At 46.6% G+C, this 20,458-nt stretch overlaps 1 protein-coding gene across 1 annotated transcript in view; it reads left to right on the top strand.

Annotated features, from left to right (window-relative positions):
* The window catches only part of eno4 (enolase 4), a 77,158-nt gene that overhangs the window by 17,572 nt on the left and 39,128 nt on the right, over window positions 1–20,458 (top strand). The window contains exon 3 of the mRNA XM_085994408.1: window positions 19,688–19,878. Within this exon, the coding sequence (XP_085850534.1) occupies window positions 19,688–19,878 (191 nt within the window). The remainder of the gene's footprint in view (window positions 1–19,687; window positions 19,879–20,458) is intronic.

The following is a 20,458-nucleotide window of genomic DNA, read 5'->3' as shown; positions in this document are numbered from 1 at the left end:
AGGATTCAACAAAGGAGGACAAAGGGATTAATTAAGAAAGGGAAAATAGAATATGAGAGTAAGCTTTCAGGGAACATAAAAACTGACTGTAAAAGCTTTTATAGATATGTGAAGAGAAAAAGATTGGTGAAGTCAAGCGTAGGTCCCTTGCAGTCAGAATCAGGGGAATTTATAATGGGGAACAAAGAAATGCCAGACCAATTAAATACATATTTAGGTTCTGTCTTCACAAAGGAGGACACAAATAACCTCCCAGAGATGTTGGGGAACATAGGGCCTGATGAAAGGGAGGAACTGAAAGAAATCAGTATTTGTAGGGAAATGGTGTTAGGGAAATTGATGGGATTGAAGGCTGATAAATCCCCAGGGCCTGATAATCTACATCCTAGGGTACTTAAGGAAGTGGCCCTAGAAATTGTTGCTACTTTGCTGATCATCTTCCAGCATTCGATGGAATCTGGAACAGTACCCATGGATTGGAGGGTAGCTAATGTTACCCCACTATTCAAAAAAGGTGGTAGAGAGAAAACGGGGAATTACAGACCGGTAAGCCTGACATCGGTCGTGGGGAAAATGCTAGAGCCAATTATAAAAGATGTAATAGCAGAGCACTTGGAAAACAGTGACAGGATCGGACAAAGTCAACATGGATTTACAAAAGGTAAATCGTGCTTGACTAATCTACTGGAATTTTTTGAGGATGTAACTGGTAAAATAGATAAGGGAGAACCAGTGGATGTGGTGTATTTGGTCTTTCAGAAGGCTTTCGAAAAATGTCCCGCATAAGAGATTAGCGTGTAAAGTTAAGGCACATGGGATTGGGGGCAAGGTATTGACTTGGATAGAGAACTGGTTGGCAGACAGAAAGCAAAGAGTTGGAATAAACGGGTCTTTTTCTGAGTGGCAGGCAGTGACTAGTGGGGTACCGCAGGGATCGGTCCTTGGACCCCAGCTATTCACAATATATATTAATGATCTAGACAAGGGAACTAGATGTAATATCTCCAAATTTGCAGACGACACAAAGCTGGGTGGGCGTGTGTGCTGCGAGGAGGATGCCGAGAAACTCCAGGATGATTTGGACAGGTTGGGCAAAAGCATGACAGATGCAATATAACGTGGACAAATGTGAGGTTATCCACTTTGGTGGCAAAAACAGGAAGGCAGATTATTATCTGAATGGCAATAGATTGGGAGAAGGGGAAGTGCAACGAGACCTGGGTGCCCTTGTGCACCAGTCGCTGAAGGTAAGCATGCAGGTGCAGCAGGCGGTTAAGAAGGCAACTGGCATGTTGGCCTTCGTAGCGAGAGGGTTTGATTACAGGAACAAGGATGTCTTGCTGCAGTTATACAGGGCCTTGGTGAGACCACATCTTGAGTATTGTGTGCAGTTTTGGTCACCTTATCTGAGGAAGGATGTTCTTGCCATGGAAGGAGTTCAGCGAAGATTCACCAGGCTGATACCTGGGATGGCAGGAATGACGTATGAGGAGAGATTGGGTCGATTGGGCTTGTACTCGCTGGAGTTTAGAAGAATGAGAGGGAATTTCATTGAAACTTATAAAATTATGACAGGACTGGACAGACTAGATGCAGGAAGGATGTTCCCAATGGTTGGGGAGTCCAGAACCAGGGGTCACAGTATAAGGATAAGGGGGTAGGCCATTTAAGACAGAAATGAGGAGGAATTTCTTCACCCAGAGAGTGGTGAACCTGTGGAATTCTCTACCACAGAAGGCAGTAGAGGCCAATACATTAAGGCCTAGAAATTCGGTTGGTAGCGCCAGCGATTAGCGCCTAAAGAGCCCGAGAATTGGGGCGTTACCCAATGTTTGGGCCGGCGCAATGAAGATAGCGACACCTCCCATATTGACTATACATTTACCGCCTGCGCTAAGTGTTAGCGTGTGCCCGCGTGCGCAGGCAGATCATGACGTCATTTCAGTGTGCAACGCCTTTTAGGCGCCTCTGACCGGATATTCGGTGGCGCCCGGAACCTTTGCGCCTAGCGCTGTTAGTGACAGTTCGATGGAACGTTACCAGGCCCTTCTTGTAGTCGGGGGGGCGCTATTTAAAGGGGACAGCTCTTGTATAAAAGCTGCAGCCACTTGGCCTGTTCATTGTGATCGTTGCTGGAGAGAGTTGGTGAGCTACTGTGGAGCAGATTTCTTGGAATTTAGCCTTAGAATACTTGGGACCTTCAAACCTGTCCGGAGCAGTTGGAGTGCTACACCTAACAGCGTTTTGACCGACTGGCATCGGAATGGGAGCTGCGTTGGAGGGCCACGTCCTCATGGCCGGACACTGTGAAGGAGCAGAGAGACGGCGGGAGAGAGAGCCGGGATTGGCCAGAAGGAGGAGGGGCAATGGAGGTCGGCCAATCCGAGGGTACGCTGCGAGGGCATTCAGGCAGCAGGTGTCATACCTTGCAATGTCGGAGGAGCAGTGTGTGCGAAGGCTCCGATTCGGGAAGGAGGTTGTAACTGAGCTGTGCCACCTGCTTGCTCAGGATCTGCAGCCGCGTCTACGGTGCAGGACCTCTCTGTCGGTGTCCGTTAAAGTGACTGTTGCCCTCAATTTCTATGCCACCGGATCCTTTCAGTCAGCTACTGGGAACATTGCGAATATCTCTCAGTTTGCAGTCCATTGTTGCATCCAGCAAGTTACAGCTGCCCTTTATAGACGAAGGCGTCAATTCATCACCTTCCCTCTGAGCCTGGAGAAGCAGGCGGAGCACACGCAGGGCTTCGCTGCTATTGCGGACTTCCCCATGGTGCAGGGGGCGATTGATTGCACACACGTGGCTTTGCGGGCGCCATTACTGAATCCTGAGGACTTCCGCAACCGCAAGGGGTTCCACTCCCTCAATGTGCAGCTGGTCTGTGACCACCGCCAAATGATCATGGCAGTCAACGCCCAATTCCCAGGGAGCAGCCACGATGCCTTCATCCTGCGGCAGACCTCAGTTTGTGACCTTTTTGAGGGGCCGGCTCGCCCACGAGGCTGGCTTCTTGGGGACAAGGGCTATCCTCTCTGCCCATGGCTCATGATACCACTCCGTTTGGCCGCCACCCCAGCAGAAGAGCTGTACAACAGCAGCCATCAGGCGACCAGGAACATTGTAGAGCACACTATTGGTGTGCTCAAACAGCGTTTCCGCTGTCTGGACCATTCGGGGGGAGCCCTGCAGTACTCGCCGGAGCAAGTGGGTCACATCGTCGTCGTCTGCTGCATGCTCCACAACTTGGCGATTCGACGCACCCAGCCAATGCCAGCTGTCCCTCAAGGTCCAGCAGAGCAGGCGGACGAGGAGGAGGAGGAGGAGGACGAGCAGGCGGACGAGGAGGAGGAGGAGGAGCATGCGGACGAGGAGGAGGAGGAGGAGGAGGAGGAGAAAGATGGGAGGGCTCCTGAAAGTGGAAGGGCTATCCGTCAGAGGCTCATCAGGACTCGGTTCGAGGCCCCTCTGGCGGAATGATGGGTGTCATTCGTCCTGCGCACTTCGGATCTTTGAAAGGTTCTGAAGGCCAGCATGACTGTAAATAGTAACGTGTACCATTGCAAATTAAAACTTTTCTTTATTGTCACAAAAGTCCTTCCTTCCAGCATAACAACGTCATGTCAACAGAAACCATAACTAACAAAATAACAGCTAACTCTTCGGCAAAGCCGCAAAACTAAACAAACCATTTCCAACAATCACAACAGGTGAGGGAGTCCTTGAATTTGGCCAAAGAAATGTCTCAGCACCTCCCTCTACTGCTGGCCCCTTGATGGAGAACTATTTCTCTTTCGCGGTCGGCCCCTTCCCTCCCTGCTGCTCCTACGTAATTGAACCCCAGTGGCGGGGTCAAGGCTGGGGGACGCCTGCTGACTGTGTGGAAGCGCAGAAGCCCCTGAGGGACGGCCTGGCCGACCTCTGGTCTTGGAGGGTGCGGACGCAGGCTGCTTGATCTGAGCATGGCTGGAAGCAGTGTGCCCTGCAGGTGGTGGCAGCTGCACTGCAGATGTACCAGCGGTGGCATGAGCAATGGTCACCTGCCGAGAGAGGACACCTGCACCATGGTCGGACGACACACTGGCTCTCTGAGGGGATCGGTTCGGCTCATCCGCCACAATCACCTGCTCCACTGATTCCTGGCCTTGTATGGTACTGGAAGGGCCCGGGGTGATCCTAGCTGATGCAGATAGGGTGGCTGCAGTGAGAGTTCGCGTTGCCTCAATCTGGGTGTGGACGAGGCCAGCAAGTGACTGCGTGGCAGCAGTGAGGACCTGTGTGGCAGGTGCCAGTGCTTCGGAGAAGCCCTGGACAGTTCTTTCCATTGCTTCGGTCAAGGCCGGAGCAGTCCGTTCCACTGCCTCGGACAAGCCCTGGACAGACCTTTCCAGGGATTGTCTGAAGCTCTGAACAGTCCTTTCCATAGCAGCCTCGAAGCCCTGGACAGTCCTCTCCATTGCTGCCCCGAAGCCCTGGACAGTCCTCTCCATTGCTGCTCCAAAGTCCAACACACTCTTTGCCAGTGTTTCTATCGACTGAGGCATCCTCCCCACTGCAGCCATCAGCTCAGTGTGCCTGAGCCGGGCCTGGGTGCTCATTTCAGCCAGGCTACGCACCTCCTCTGCACTCTGTGCAGCAGTCATCACTCCCTGCCTTGCCCTCCGGGGAGCCGGTGGCCGAACTTGCCTAGCCCCCTCGCGTTGCTGCATGCCGCTTGTTCCGGCAACTGGCTCACCAGCAGAGCTCCCCCCCCTCCCCTCCAGGGAACTACTATCCCCAGTCTGCAGATGTGTAGGCTCCCCTGAGGTTGGAACAGATGCTCCGGCTTCCTCCTGATCCTCGCCTCCGGAGGCACTGGCACTGGCAGCTTCAGGGCGCAGATCCCGAGTTGGTGATGCAGCATCTGAAAGTAGGGAGGTGGAAGAGTGGCTTTAGCAAAAGGACAGGTTGGCGGCAAGGCATGCCAGATTGCGGCAAGGCTCTGACATGGCTGCACACTGAGAAAGCATGCTGGCGGGGGGACCAAGTGGAAGGAGACAGCTGAAAAAGGTGAGAGCCTTGTCGAGAATGAGGTCGGCAGCTGCAGTGGTAACAGGACCACTCAGACGTCCTCCAAGAATCTGGTGCACTCTCTCCTCGAGATCCGTGAGAGTGACCACCTGTGGAGGTCCGCCACCGGTTCGACGCTGGTCCTTGCGGATTGTCGCTAGCTTGGACTGCAGGGGAAAGAAGGGGAAATTCTGTTACATGATGCCCTGAGTGATCATCTCATGCCCCCCATGGTGCAAGAGCCCTTACATGATGCCTTGAGAGATCATCTCATGCCCCCCTTGGTGCAAGAGCCTTACATGATGCCTTGAGAGATCATCTCATGCCCCCCATGGTGCAAGAGCCCTTATATGATGCCTTGAGTCAAATGTCCATGTGTGTGCCCAGAAAGGGCCATGGGTGCTTGCTGACAGATGGCCATTGGGGCATCATGGCAACAGGGTGCGCGAAGTCAGGTGCAGATGGAGGGAATCAGAAGTTTGCATAAACAACACTCACCCTAACGACCCGAGTGAGGTCGTTGAATTTCTTCCTGCACTGAACAGGGCTCCTGGTCGCCATGCTGCTGGAGTTGACCCTCTGAGAAACATCCCTCCAAGCTCGGTGGTAATCCTTTTGATTCGGCCTCCTGCCATTGTCAGGATACAGAACATCTCGACGGCACTCCACTGCGGACACCAACTCCTCCAGAGCCTCAGTGCTGAAGCGCTCTGCTCTCTGTCTCACCTTCTCCATCCTGACCAAGTTTTTTGCGCCAGAGAAGGGCGAGCGCCGATTCTGAGGCCTACAGGGCGTTGAGTGTGGAAGCTGAGGCTGACTGACCCACCCCTTTAAGAGCCGGCCGGCGCCTGGAAGTCTCGTGGTTATCGGTAATTGAGATCACCTGCGCTGCGCCCGTCCGCGCTGATATTGGGTAGCGCCGGAAGTTTTGCGCCTTAGGAGGCCCGTGCAACGTCTGAATTCGCGCCACAATCCCCTTTGGGGGCGATGCAACCCAATATCGCACCAGGCGGCGATAAGTTTCGTCTGGCCATAAACTTTGTGCAGCGCCAGTTCTAACGCCTCAAACGGGGCTATACCCAATTTCTAGGCCTAAATATATTCAAGAAGGAGTTGCATATATTTCTTAAGGCTAAAGGGATCAAGGGGTATCGGGAGAAAGCAGGGACCGGGTACTGAATTTGGATGATCAGCCATGATCGCATTGAATGGCGGAGCAGGCTCGAGGGGCCGAATGGCCTACTCCTGCTCCTATCTTCTATGTTTCTATGTTTCTATACTCCAACCCCCTTGCGATAAAGTCTAACATACCATTTGCCTTCCTAATTGCTTGCTGTACCTGCATGTTAACTTTCTGTGATTCATGTACAAGGACCCTCCAATCCCTCTGAATACCAACATTTACAGTCTCTCAACTTAAAAAAAAATTCTGCTTTTCCATTCTTCCTACTAAAGTGGATAATTTCACACTTCCCCACATTATACTCCATCTGCCACCTTCTTGCCCAATCACTTAACAGGCCTAAATTCTTTGCAGCCTCTTTACGTCCTCCTCACAGCTTAGTATCGTCAGCTAACTTGGATATATTACACTTGGTCCCCTCATCTAAGTTACTGATATAGATTGTAAATAGCTGAGGCCCAAACACTGATTCTAACGGCACTCTACTAATTAGACATCAAAGATAGAGCACAGGGAGGAACAAACGCACAGTAAACACGGTTGGGAAAGCATATGATGCAGCATGGATGTCGGGCTGAAGGAGGTTGAGCTGGAGAAGGTTACCGGGTAAAGAGGACAGGTAGAGATGGAGGGATTTGTAAGTGAGCACAAGGATTTTGAAATTGATGCACTGTGTGTCAGGATAGGATGCGGAAGGCAGAGCTGTAGATGAGTTGAAGTTTACATAGGGTAGAACTTGGGAGGAGGGCATTGGAAAACTCAAGTCTGGAAGAAACGTAGCATGAATGAAAGTTTCAGCAGCGGTGAGAATGGGGAGATATGGTATAGGTCCTCAAAATAATGGAAGATATAGATAAGATACAAGTAAAGAAGCTATTATCCTGGACAATGAGACTCATGGGGAATCAAAGGATATCGGGAAAGTGGAGTTGAGGTCAAAAATCAGCCATGATCTTATTGAATGGTGGAGCAGGCTCCAAGGGCCGTATGGCCTATTCCTGCTCCTAATTCTTATGTTCTTATGTAATGAGCATAGGACTACAGGACACAAGTTCAAAATACAAGCCCTAAGCAAGGTTAGAAATCAGAAAAAACAATTATCCCTCCCTCCACAGGATATGTGAACACACACTCTGAGAAGATAGTTGATTTGGGAAAAATTGGCACCTTTAAAATGGAATTGGATCTCTTCAGAAGTGGGGTTGGGAGTTATATAGATATTTAATAAGGTTGTTTCATTTTTTCAGGGGAGGTCAGGGAAACAAACTGGTGTTCCCTAAAGTAGATCAACAGGTGGTGTGGGGTGGGGGGAGTCCAGGATGGGGCTGAATATCTTTTCTCGCTTTGGATGAATTTTCTTATGTTATGCAAATATATCTGAAAGTGCTGCTCCCAAGTACCCAGATATCTCAATTATTGTGCTAAAAGTTACCATAGGCTATGGAAAGTTGCAATAGTTAAGCAATGCATGCTAGGTTTAGCTATAACCTTTAACAAGAAGAAGCATATTTGAATGATCAAACTAACAATCTTGAAGAAAAATTGTCAAGGGGAAAAATGTAAAAAGCAGCATCCCTTTTAAGTGAATTAACTTTGAATTGTAAAAGCAAACTGAGCCAAAAAATATACAAACAAGATACCATCTTGAGAAAATAAAACAAGAAACCATCTTGTAAAAGATCTAAAAAGCAACACACTTAACTGAAAAATATCAAACTCAATAAGCAGGAACCATATTGGGGACTTATTAAAAAAATTAACTCAGTTTTGACTTTTTTTCCTTTAAAAATTAAATTTCCTTACTTGCTTTTCCTCTCGGTTCTTTTTTCATGGCATTAAAAGTCAATCCTCTCACGTGCCTGATGAGGATTGAATTGTGTAGATTTTCTTTCCGCTCCCATCTCTCTCACCTGTTTTCAGTGTTCCTGTACTAGGCGCAGGCAGGTAATGCAGGGGTCCCCTGTGGACATCCCCCTCTCAAACAGATACACCACTTTGAGTGCTGTTGGGGGGGATGGCTTATCAGAGGAAAGCAACAGCAGCCAACTTCCTGGCACCAGGGGTGGCTCTGCTGCACAGCACGGGAGAAAAAAGAGGGGTAGAGCTGTAGTAATAGGGGATTCTATTGTAAGGGGAATAGATAGGCGTTTCTGCGGCCGTAAACAAGACTCCAGGATGGTGTGTTGCCTCCCTGGTGCAAGGGTTAAGGATGTCTCAGAGCGGCTGCAGAACATCTGGGAAGGAGAGGGTGAACAGCCAGTTGTCGTGTTGCATATAGGCACCAACGATATAGGTAAAAAGCGGGATGAGGTCCTAAAAGCAGAATACAGGGAGTTAGGAGGTAAATTAAAAAATAGGACCTCAAAGGTAGTAATCTCAGGATTGCTACCAGTGCCACGTGCTAGTCAGAGTAGAAATAGAAGGATATTTCAGATGAATACGTGGCTAGAGGAATGGTGCAAGGGGGAGGGATTCAAGTTCCTGGGACATTGGAACCGGTTCTGGGGGAGGTGGGACCAGTTCAAACCGGACGGTTTGCACCTGGGCAGGGCTGGAACCGATGTCCTAGGGGGAGTGTTTGCTAGTGCTCTGGGGGAGGGTTTAAACTAAAATGGCAGGGGGGTTGGGAACCTGAGCAGGCAGACAGAGGAAAGGGAAACAAGGATAAAAGCAAAAGATAGGAAGGAGAAAAACAAAAGTGGCAGTCAGAGAAATCAACGGATTTAATCAAATGTGGCCACAGTAAATAATAATTCTAATAGATCTAAGAGCGTTAAAAAAACAAGCCTGAAGGCTTTGGCCTAGAAATTCAGTTAAGGCCCGCCAGCAGGCTAACGCCCAAAAGTTAGCGCTGCGCGCGGAGCCAGGTGCACCCGTCAGATATTCGGCTTTTGCGCCCCAAGTCAGAACCGGGCGCTATTCCAGGGTGTGCCCGCCCCCGCTTGGGGCGCTGAAACTGAATTTCTGCGCTGTAGGCCCCGCTGCGCCACCCGCTGCGGAGCGGCAGGCTGCGGTACTGCAGGCCTCCTCCTTCTCTTAAGGGGGAGGTGCCTGCAACAGCGAGATCGCCGCTGGATTGTGCCGGCAAATGAGCCCGGCACCACGGAGAAGTGCCGGGCTCGCGCAAAGCAGCCGGCAATGCCGCGGGGGGGTGGTTGGAGGAGGCCGGGGAAGGAGGTGCGGGCAGGCGGCCGCCGAAAAAGCGGCTGGCCGCACCTCCACCTTAAAGCGCCCCAGTAGCGCAGCAGTACGGCCCCGTTTTTCAATCGCTGTTCGCGGCCGCTGCAGAAGAGGCAGCCGCAACTAAATATGGGGTTTGGGCCGGAAGCGGGGCGGAACCGGGGCACTGCGCACACCGATGACGTCATCGGTGTCGGCGCAGCGCTACCGGCTACCGCCGCCATTACCGCAGCGCTGAATATCAGCGCACCCTCTTACACTGGCGCAGAAACCCTATTTGGGCGGTAACTGGGCGCAAAGCCCACTGAATTTCTAGGCCTTTGTGCCTTAATGCGAGGAGCATTCGTAATAAGGTGGATGAATTGGCTGCACAAATAGAGGTAAACGAATATGATTTGGTTGGGATTACGGAAACGTGGCTCAAGGATGGCCAAGACTGGGAACTCAACATCCAGGGGTATTCGATATTCAGGAAAGATAGGCAAAAAGGAAAGGGAGGTGGGGTAGCATTACTAGTTAAAGAAGGGATTAACACAATTGTAAGGAAGGATATTAGCTCTGATGATGTGGAATCTGTGGATAGAATTGAGAAATACTAAGGGGCAGAAAACGTTAGTGGGAGTGGTATATAGACCTCCAAACAGTAAGGCGGAGGTTGGGGATGGCATTAAAAGGGAAATTAAAGAAGCGTGCAATAAGGGCACAGCAGTCATCATGGGTGACTTTAATCTACATATAGATTGGGCTAACCAAATTAGTAACAATACTGTGGAGGAGGAATTCCTGGAGTGTTTACGGGATGGTTTCCTGGACCAATATGTCGAGGAACCAACCAAAGATCAGGCCATCTTAGACTGGGTATTATGTAACGAGAGAGGATTAATTAGCAATCTTGTTGTACGAGGCCCCTTGGGTCGGAGCGATCATAATATGATCGAATTCTTCATTAAGATAGATAATGAAGTAGTTGACTCAAAGACTAGGGTCCTCAATTTAAATAAAGGAAACTACGATGGTCTGAGGGGCGAATTGGGTAGGATTGATTGGGGAATGTCACTCAAAAGGTTGACGGTGGATAGTCAATGGCAAACATTCAAAGACCGAATGGATGAACTACAGAATTTGTTCATCCCAGTTTAGCATAAAAATAAAACAAAAAAGGTGACTCAACCGTGGCTAACAAGGGAAATTAGGGATAGCATAAGATCCAAGGAGAGGACATATAAATTGGCCAGAAAAAGCAGTAAACCTGAGGATTGGGAGCAGTTTAGGATTCAACAAAGGAGGACAAAGGGATTAATTAAGAAAGGGAAAATAGAATATGAGAGTAAGCTTGCAGGGAACATAAAAACTGAGTGTAAAAGCTTTTATAGATATGTGAAGAGAAAAAGATTGGTGAAGTCAAGCGTAGGTCCCTTGCAGTCAGAATCAGGGGAATTTATAATGGGGAACAAAGAAATGGCTGACCAATTAAATACATATTTAGGTTCTGTCTTCACAAAGGAGGACACAAATAACCTCCCAGAGATGTCGGGGAACATAGGGCCTGATGAAAGGCAGGAACTGAAAGAAATCAGTATTTGTGGGGAAATGGTGTTAGGGAAATTGAAGGGATTGAAGGCTGATAAATCCCCAGGGCCTGATAATCTACATCCTAGGGTACTTAAGGAAGTGGCCCTAGAAATTGTTGATGCTTTGCTGATCATCTTCCAGCATTCGATGGAATCTGGAACAGTACCCATGGATTGGAGGGTAGCTAATGTTACCGCACTATTCAAAAAAGGTGGTAGAGAAAAAGTGGGGAATTATAGACCGGTAAGCCTGACATTGGTAGTGGGGAAAATGCTAGAATCCATTATAAAAGATGTAATAGCAGAGCACTTGGAAAGCAGTGACAGGATCGGACAAAGTCAACATGGATTTACAAAAGGTAAATCATGCTTGACTAATTACTGGAATTTTTTGAGGATGTAACTGGTAAAATAGATAAGGGAGAACCAGTGGATGTGGTGTATTTGGACTTTCAGAAGGCTTTCGATAAGGTCCCGCATAAGAGATTAGCGTGCAAAATTAAGGCACATGGGATTGGGGGCAAGGTATTGACTTGGATAGAGAACTGGTTGGCGGACAGAAAGCAAAGAGTTGGAATAAACGGGTCGTTTTCCGAGTGGCAGGCAGTGACTAGTGGGGTACCGCAAGGATCGGTCCTAGGACCCCAGCTGTTCACAATATATATATTAATGATCTGGACGAAGAAATTGGTAATATCTCCAGATTTGCAGACGACACAAAGCTGGGTGGGAGGGTATGCTGTGAGGAGGATGTCGTGAAACTGCAGTACGATTTGGACAGGTTGGGTGATTGGGCAGAAACATGGCAAATGCACTATAATAATGTGGATAAATTTGAGGTTATCCACTTTGGTGGCAAAAACAGGAAGGCAGATTATTATTTGAATGGCAATAGATTGGGAGAAGGGGAAGTGCAAAGAGACCTGGGTGTTCTTGTGCAGCAGTCGCTGAAGGTAAGCATGCAGGTGCAGCAGGCGGTTAAGAAGACAAATGGTATGCTGGCCTTCGTAGCGAGAGGGTTTGAGTACAGGAACAAGGCTGTCTTGCTACAGTTGTACAGGGCCTTGGTGAGACCGCACCGTGAGTATTGTGTGCAGTTTTGGTCGCCTTATCTGAGGAAGGACGTACTTGTCATAGAAGGAGTGCAGCGAAGATTCACCAGGCTGATACCTGGGATGGCAGGAATGACGTATGAGGAGAGATTGTGTCGATTGGGCTTACACTCACTGGAGTTTAGAAGATTGAGAGGGGATCTCATCGAAACCTATAAAATTCTGTCAGGCATGGACAGACTAGATGCAGGAAGGATATTTCCGATGGCCGGGGAGTCCAGAACCAGGGGTCATAGTCTAAGGATAAGGGGTAAGCCATTTAGGACTGAAATGAGGAGGAATTTCACCCAGAGCGTGCTGAACCTGTGGAATTCTCTGCCACAGAGGGCGGTGGAGGCCAGTTCATTAAATATATTCAAGAAGGAGTTGGATATATTTCTTAAGGCTAAAGGGATCAAGGGATATGAGGAGAAGGCAGGGACAGGGTACTGAATTTGGATGATCAGCCATGATCTCATTGAATGGCGGAGCAGGCTCGAAGGGTCGAATGGCCTACTCCTGCTCCTATCTTCTATGTTTCTATGTCTATGTTTCCTCAATGTTGCAGGCTACCGCAGGCACTCTCTATGCCATCCGTACAGTAAAGGAAGACCTAGGGGTAGGGAATGCTTTTTCACCAACAGTCATGTGCTACTTTAAAAAAAAAATGTAATATTTAGTGTGATTGGGTAGAACATATGTGCAATATACCAGCAAAAATCAATGCAAGTAATGGAATAATTATTAATCAATTTCATGTCAATGCCACTGGCTCTAGAATTGATGAGCACTTAGCAAAATGTGGAGTGCTTTTCCAGATTCCCCTTGGCTACTGCAGTATATCACTTGCCTGTTGACATCTCTGTCTCAGAAAGGCTCTTAGAGAAGCCTGTCATAAAGTAGGTGAATTTAGGGCACAGCTAAGGAGCACTGTAAACGTGACAATTACAAAAAAATAATCAAAAATGATTGCCGTGCATTGTACCTACCTTTGAAATTTTCTTTTTTTTAACAGAAATTTACTTTTTCCAACTACAATAGAGACATAGGGCTGGATTTTTCCAAACTCGGCGGGTCTGGGGCGGGCGACGTCGGTGGCGTGTGGGGATCCCACATCTGTGTCGATCCCGGCCTCCAACAAGATATTCCGACGATGGGGCTTGTTAAGCCTGCCCTGCGAGGATCCCGGTCAATTAATAGGAACTGGGTCTGATGGTGTCATTTGATGACTCGTCTTCAGCGGTTTCCTTAAAGGGGCCATGTCCAAATTGATTTTGACAGTTCTGCTGAGGTGCTGCAAACACTGCACAAAGGTGCACGGTTGCACCCAGGCTCTCCCATGACTCCCTCCAAATGTTTATGGAGTCATGAAGTACTGAAGGCTGAAGCTTCTGTTATTGGATAGTGACCAGCTGCAAAATGGTAGCTTTTCTACCACCTTTGCAGCTGTGACCTAATGAAAGAAATGGAGAGTTGTTCAGAACCCGACATACTTACCTGACCTGATCCCCGAGCGACAGGAACCTCGAGGAAAACTTGGGAAAATGATTTGGACGTGGTAAAATGTTGATTCAATTGCTTTAACTACCCTGCTAACTATCAGAATTGCCTGATCCACGGCTTAGTGCCGGGTCTGCAGAGCGCAGGCAGAGCTGGCACTAGGGAATCCCACAAGGAGGCAGGTTCAGAACAGGATACTGGCCCGCTGTCAATCTTACTGATTTTGACAACGGACCTGCCTCCAAACCAGCCCTCTGAGCGCCGGCAAAATTCAGCGCATCGATTGTGACCACAAAATAGTTAGCATTGCTGTTATACAGGGAATGTATAGAAATTTATTTTCAATCAATTTGAAACGTTGCTGATTTAGAACTACACTTACAAAATGATATATAAACTAAGCACGTGAAAATAATTCCACAATTCAGGATTCAGGCTTTCTTCAATCCTTTTCAAGGACGCTTATTGTCAACAGCAATAATAAGATAGGTACTTTAAACCTTTTCATTTGTACACCTGAAGATCTTGAGAAAGAAATTACAGCTGACATGTTTTGGAAATAATTATTTAGGATGGAGGCTGTCTTTTCTTACTAAACATCAAAATGGAAACTGGAGATACATTATCCAAGGGAAAACAGACCAGAATGACTAATCTGGTACTGTAATTAAGTAGATAAGGAAGGCTTTGTTCTAGCTGTAAGGTTTTCCTATAATCGTCAGTTCAGTTTCACTAGGATCTAAATTGACAACTGGATTCTGTGGGCAGGAGTATTGTCTCATCCACGTTCAAGAATCACTTTGGGTAGTTTACAAAACACTATTTCCTCCAAAGTCATACAGATTATCTGCTGGTGTGAAATATGTTCTGAAGAACTTGCTTAACCCTTGTGACCTGGCTGAATTGTTGTTGAGCCATAATTTGCTGTAGCAGGGCATCTAACGGAGTCGACCATTAATTAGACTTGCCCTTTCACGTTTAGGTTTTTAATTTTTTGCGTGGCAAGTTGCTGAAACTGCAAACTGATAATGGTGCAGCGAGGGAAACTGCCCTCCGGGGCCTGAGTGAACAGAACAGTGTATCTCATTAACCAATCAGATTGAAGGATTGGGAAATCAACAGCGCAAGGACTGAGAAGGAAGTGTAAATTAGAGAGGGTGAATTCAATGTCAAATCAGGTACAGAAAGAAGTAAAGAAAAGGAAAGAAAGATTAGATTAACAGAGAAAAGTGACAAAGGAAAAGTTTTTTTTTTAAATTTTAATTTGGCATTTTTATAATCTCCAACATCAATTAATACCTGAAGAAATGAGACTCCACGCGTAATCATTAATTTTCAGTGCCAGAGGTTGATTGGCAGTAATTAACAATTATCGCATCATTAAAAGGGTACTTGCACTTGAAATGACAAGACTTAACTTTCTGTGGTGAATTTAGTTTGTATCTGCCACGCAAATATAGCAACTTCACGCCATTCAATGCATTTCAATGGTGAGACAGACAGCAAGATGCCATTTTCACAAAGCTAATGACAGAGTGGTGCAACTCGGACAGCAACATCTGGATATCCGCATTTAACTGTGAATCTGCCCCTTATCTGAAGTTGCTGTACCATTTGTGCGTAAATAACGGTGAGCGCCATTAGCCTCACCATTATTTTGATAGCAAATTCTAGGCTATTATTTTCTAAGTATTTGAACCATCAATATTTTTGTGTGTTTTTCCAGTTCTGTGTAATTGTCTCACTTGTAAATCAATCTATCGGGTTGAATGTACTAGTCTGAGCGTATGGTGCTTACTATCTTTCAGAGGAGACAGGAGAGCAGGATTGGCTATATTATACTATAATTAAACAATTATTATTAGTCCTGCAGCACACTACTACCCTATTCAGTCTTATATAAGGATGCAGGTTTCGGTTTGTGAAGACCCGGTCTGCTTATAGAAATTGGGTTTTTGCTGTGAACACAAAGTAAAGGTAGTGAGAGAAAGCATGAATCAAAACAGCATGTATAATTTGAATCCTTTTGTAATATTAACTGTTTTCAACTTTCACCCTTGTAATTTATTGCAATTTAATAGGAATACAGTAGCGGTGGAGTGGAACTAATAAGAAATGAGTGTTCAAATTTGGCAAGTTTTATGCTGTGAATAGTTCACTGGGGGTTAGAATTACGGAATCATAGAATTTGACAAAACAACCACAACTTGCATTTACCGAGCACCTTTAACGTAGTAAAACGTCCCAAGGTGCTTCACGGGAGCATTATCAAACAAAATTTGACACCGAGCCACATAAGGAGATAGTGGCCCAGAATTTGTGGTTGGGATGACAGCGAACTGGCAGCGTTCACCGTCATTTCGCCTTTGAAACTGACCGCAACTTCGGGATTTGGCCACGTTTTTGACCACTAGCCAGTGAATCATAGAATATTACAACACAGAGGGAGGCTATGTCGTTCACATTGCCTGCAGTGACTCTCCACTTAGCCCCATACCTCATAACCCATACACTTTTACATTTTACTTTTTCCAGTATTTATCCATTTCACTTTTAAAAGCCTTTATAGGATTCACCTTCCATTACTGTTACTGGTAGGGCGTTCCTGTACTAACTACCTTTTGCTGACGATTTAGCCCTGTAGTTATTGAAAGCTACCTCCTCACCTATTTCCAAAGATATCACTGTGTTTTTGTGAAAACGTATACCTCCTTTCTTTGTTGTGTCCATTATAATCATTTGTTTCTATCTACCACCGTTTTCTTAAACAAACCTCCTTGTTTCAAATGATCTGAGTTCAGCAATCCTAGTAACTGGCTGTTTTGATTGTTCAGGACAAACATAGAAACATAGAAACATAGAAGATAGGAGCAGGAGTAGGCCATTCGGCCCCTCAAGCCTGCTCCGCCATTCAATGAGATCATGGCTGATCATCCAAATTCAGTACCCAGTCCCTGCTTTCTCCCCATATCCCTTGATCCCTTTAGCCTCAAGAAATATATCCAACTCCTTCTTGAATATATTTAATGAACTGGCCTCCACCGCCCTCTGTGGCAGAGAATTCCACAGGTTCATCACTCTCTGGGTGAAGAAATTCCTCCTCATCTCAGTCCTAAATGGCTTACCCCTTATCCTTAGACTGTGACCTCTGGTTCTGGATTCCCCCGCCATCGGGAACATCCTTCCTGCATCTAGTCTGTCTAGTCCTGTTAGAATTTTATAAGTTTCAATGAGATCCCCTCTCATTCTTCTAAACTCTCGCAAATATAAGCCTAATCGACCCAATCTCTCCTCATACGTCATTCCTGCCATCCCAGGTATCAGTCTGGTGAATCTTCGCTGCAGTCTCTCCATGGCAAGAACATCCTTCCTCAGATAAGGCGACCAGAACTGCACACAATACTCAAGGTGTGGTCTCACCAAGGCCCTGTACAACTGCAGCAAGACATCGTTGCTCCTGTACTCTCATCCTCTCACATTTATCCACGTTATATTGCATCTGCCGTGCTTTTGCCCAATCACCCAACCTGTCCAAATCATCCTGGAGTTTCTCGGCATCCTCCTCACAGCACACACGCCCACCCAGCTTTGTGTCGTCTGCAAACTTGGAGATATTACATCTAGTTCCCTCGTCTAGATCATTAATATATATTGTGAATAGCTGGGGTCCAAGGACCGATCCCTGCGGTACCCCACTAGTCACTGCCTGCCATTTGGAAAAAGACCCGTTTATTCCAACTCTTTGCTTCCTGTCTGCCAACCAGTTCTCTATCCAAGTCAGTACCTTACCCCCAATCCCATGTGCTTTAACTTTGCACGCCAATCTCTTATGCGGGATCTTATCGATAGCCTTCTGAAAGTCCAAATACACCACATCCACTGGTTCTCCCTTATCTATTCTACCAGTTACATACTCAAAAAATTCCAGTAGATTAGTCAAGCATGATTTACCTTTTGTAAATCTATGTTTTCCACTCCAAGGGGGTGATTTTGCCAATGGGGAGCTTTTGGAGGCGGGACTCCCAATTGTCGGGTTTCAGTCCCGCCGCCATCAACTTCTGGCCAACCCACGCTATTTTCCCTTGATGGGCTTAGCAGGCCAATTAAGGGAAAGCCGGTTGCAGAGAACATCAACGTATGACGTTTCATCTGTCAATTTTTGACATGTATTGTAATCGTTTGACAGCTCTGTGAAGCTGTCAAACAGTGACATTATCTGTAGTTTGATGTGGTCTTGAATTCAAGACCTCATCAAACCTTTTTGTTTTGCAGAAATGAGATGGTTGTTGCATTGGAGAATGCAACGGCCATCTGTAATCTCTACCGTGGAAGTGCGAGACTCTCCACATACCCACCGACTGAAGCCTGCAGGAAGAAACAAAGGTAAGTACACTTTTTTTAACACTTTTTTTTTTCACAGATTCACAGAAACCCCACAGTGCAGATAGAGGTCATTTCGGCCCACCCGATCCCCGTAATCCCTACACCAACACATATCCCACCCTATCCCTATAACCCCACGTATTTAATCCCCCTAGCACTTAAGGGTCAATTTTATCATAGCCAATCAACCTAACCTGCACATCTTTGGACTGTGGGAGGAAACCGGAGCACCCGGAGGAAACCCACGCAAACACGGGGAGAATGTGCAAACTCCACACAGACAGTCACCCGAGGCCGGATTTGAACCCGGGTCCCTGGCGCTGTGAGGCAACAGTGCTAACCACTATGCCACCGTGCTGCCTCAGATACTCACCTCTCCACACTTGCACCCATCACTCACCTCCACAGCACACTTTTGGACCCCGCAGACCCTCTACTCACCTCGCTGACCTGGCGGGTTTCATAGCCTTCGGGAAGCTCGCACTTGAGGGCAAAAAGAAGATAATCCTATTTTCTGCCTGTTAACTACCTGTTAACAAGCAGTTAATTGGCTTTAATCCCTCCCCGCCTCCAAGGAGATGGGACCCGGCGCGGGACGGCTACATGCCTCCTGGCAAGATGGCATGGAGGCGGGTTGGGGGCAGGTTGGGCACCCACCCCCAAATTCTGCCATTTTCCCGGCAGTCCCACCTCCATACCCGCCTCCCCAGGGCTGGCAAAATCGCCCCTCTAGTTTAAACCACTGTCTTCGTTTAGAGAGAAAAAAACCTGAATACTCACCAACCAATCACCTACCTGCTGTCCTGTGACGTCACACCTTGTTTTTTTTTGGAAATCGTGTTCCGCCGCTGCCTCCAATTGGGTCTGCGCTGTTCCTTCATTCTCTCCTTTATTGAAACTGTCAGTGCTCGTCGTCATTACTGTGTAAAACTGGCAGCAACCTCTGCAATCTGCACATGCCCAGTTAAATGCGGAAATCTGGATTTTGCTGCCTGTGATGCCCTGCTCCTCCACAGGGTGTGCTGTTGCAGTCTTCGCAGATGAAATCAATACAGAATCAGTGATATGATGTGAACTTCAACTTTTTACACACTATTCTCACTGTAAAAACTATTGAACATGTTAAGCCTTGTTGAATGAGGTGTAACTGAGCTGTTAATGGCATACTATGTCATAATTACTGCTGAACAATGTCTCTGCCCCTAAAAAAATAATTTTACAAATGTGGAGTGTCATTCCCTCAGAATAACATTTAAAAATTCCATGATTTTTAAAATAATAAAATATTTTTTATTTTTTTTTAAGTTGGTTTATACTGTAATATTTCAGCTTCTACCTTAATCCCATGTGTATGTCCCAATCTTTATTTCGCTTTCTGTAAAATGATTAAAAAGTAAATTACAATCCGTGCTTTTTACTTACTGGTTTGCTGTCGGAAAATTCTTCAATCTGATTGGCTGATCAGCCTGCTTGATGACATTACTGTTGCTGGACACCACAGATCCGCTATAGGTGGCGCCAGATTGAAAGTCACGTCGGAATAGAGGAAATCAACACTCTAGAGCCCGCTAAATCTTTATGGGCAGCCTTTTTTTCAAGGCTAGCAGCGAGGGCCGTCCCTTCACCGCTGACTGCCAAATCCAGGGCATTATTTGCAGAATAAACCGTCAACTTTAAAACATTTTTATTTACTTGCATTAAATGTGCACTAACACAATTTGCTTCATTTCAGAGTATATGTTTTACTACAATGTCTAATTGTTGTAGTGACCCGAACTATTCTACCCAAGATATCGGGGATAAATATAATGAACAAAAAAATAAATCTGTCCAGATTGCCTTGGAATGGATTAACGAACCATTGAACTCCTTGGTGAAAGGGCTTTTGCCAGCTAACCAGACAGAAGTGGACAAACTGCTGAGGTACCGTACTTTGAATTTGTAGTACTTCCAAATCTCTCATAAAATTTCTTGTATCTGACCTTTACATTATGATTGTTGTGTATGTTAACACTGCTGCATCTGTCTGTCAATTTTGTTCTTCCTCTTGGTTAAGTCTTTTCCTTTATTTTATCTTATTTATTTTATTGTATTTTGAGCTTAATTTACTTCATTTTAGCTGTTTGAAATTTGGAGTTGTTTAAATTTGTTTATTTGATGCCTGAACTATAGGCTGCTTTGAGCTTGTAAAATGAATTGGTTAAATAAGTGCGACTAGCTCAATTAGTTAACCAAATGTGATCATTCTGAAAATGATATGACTCCCGTTTCCAGGTTTCTGAGCATCCTGGATTGTTTGGAGGGGAGGGGGGAAATGTCCTCATGATTTTTAGTGAGTCCAGGGCATGATGGTACCATGGACATTTTCCTGGAGCATATTTTAGGGTGGAATATGTTCTTGTGGGTTTCCACCCCATTTTGTCCCTAACACAATTTCTAGTCCGGGTGGGCTGGTCCTTCTAGCAGAACTGAGATTGAAAATGTATGGAAATTATAGGAGGGT

This window comes from Somniosus microcephalus, chromosome 8 (assembly GCF_052327205.1).
Source record: "Somniosus microcephalus isolate GS21.2 chromosome 8, FLI_Smic_1.0, whole genome shotgun sequence".
Lineage (NCBI taxonomy): Eukaryota > Metazoa > Chordata > Chondrichthyes > Squaliformes > Somniosidae > Somniosus > Somniosus microcephalus.
Note: the sequence above shows the minus strand (reverse complement) of the source record. Positions and strands in the feature narration are given on the sequence as shown.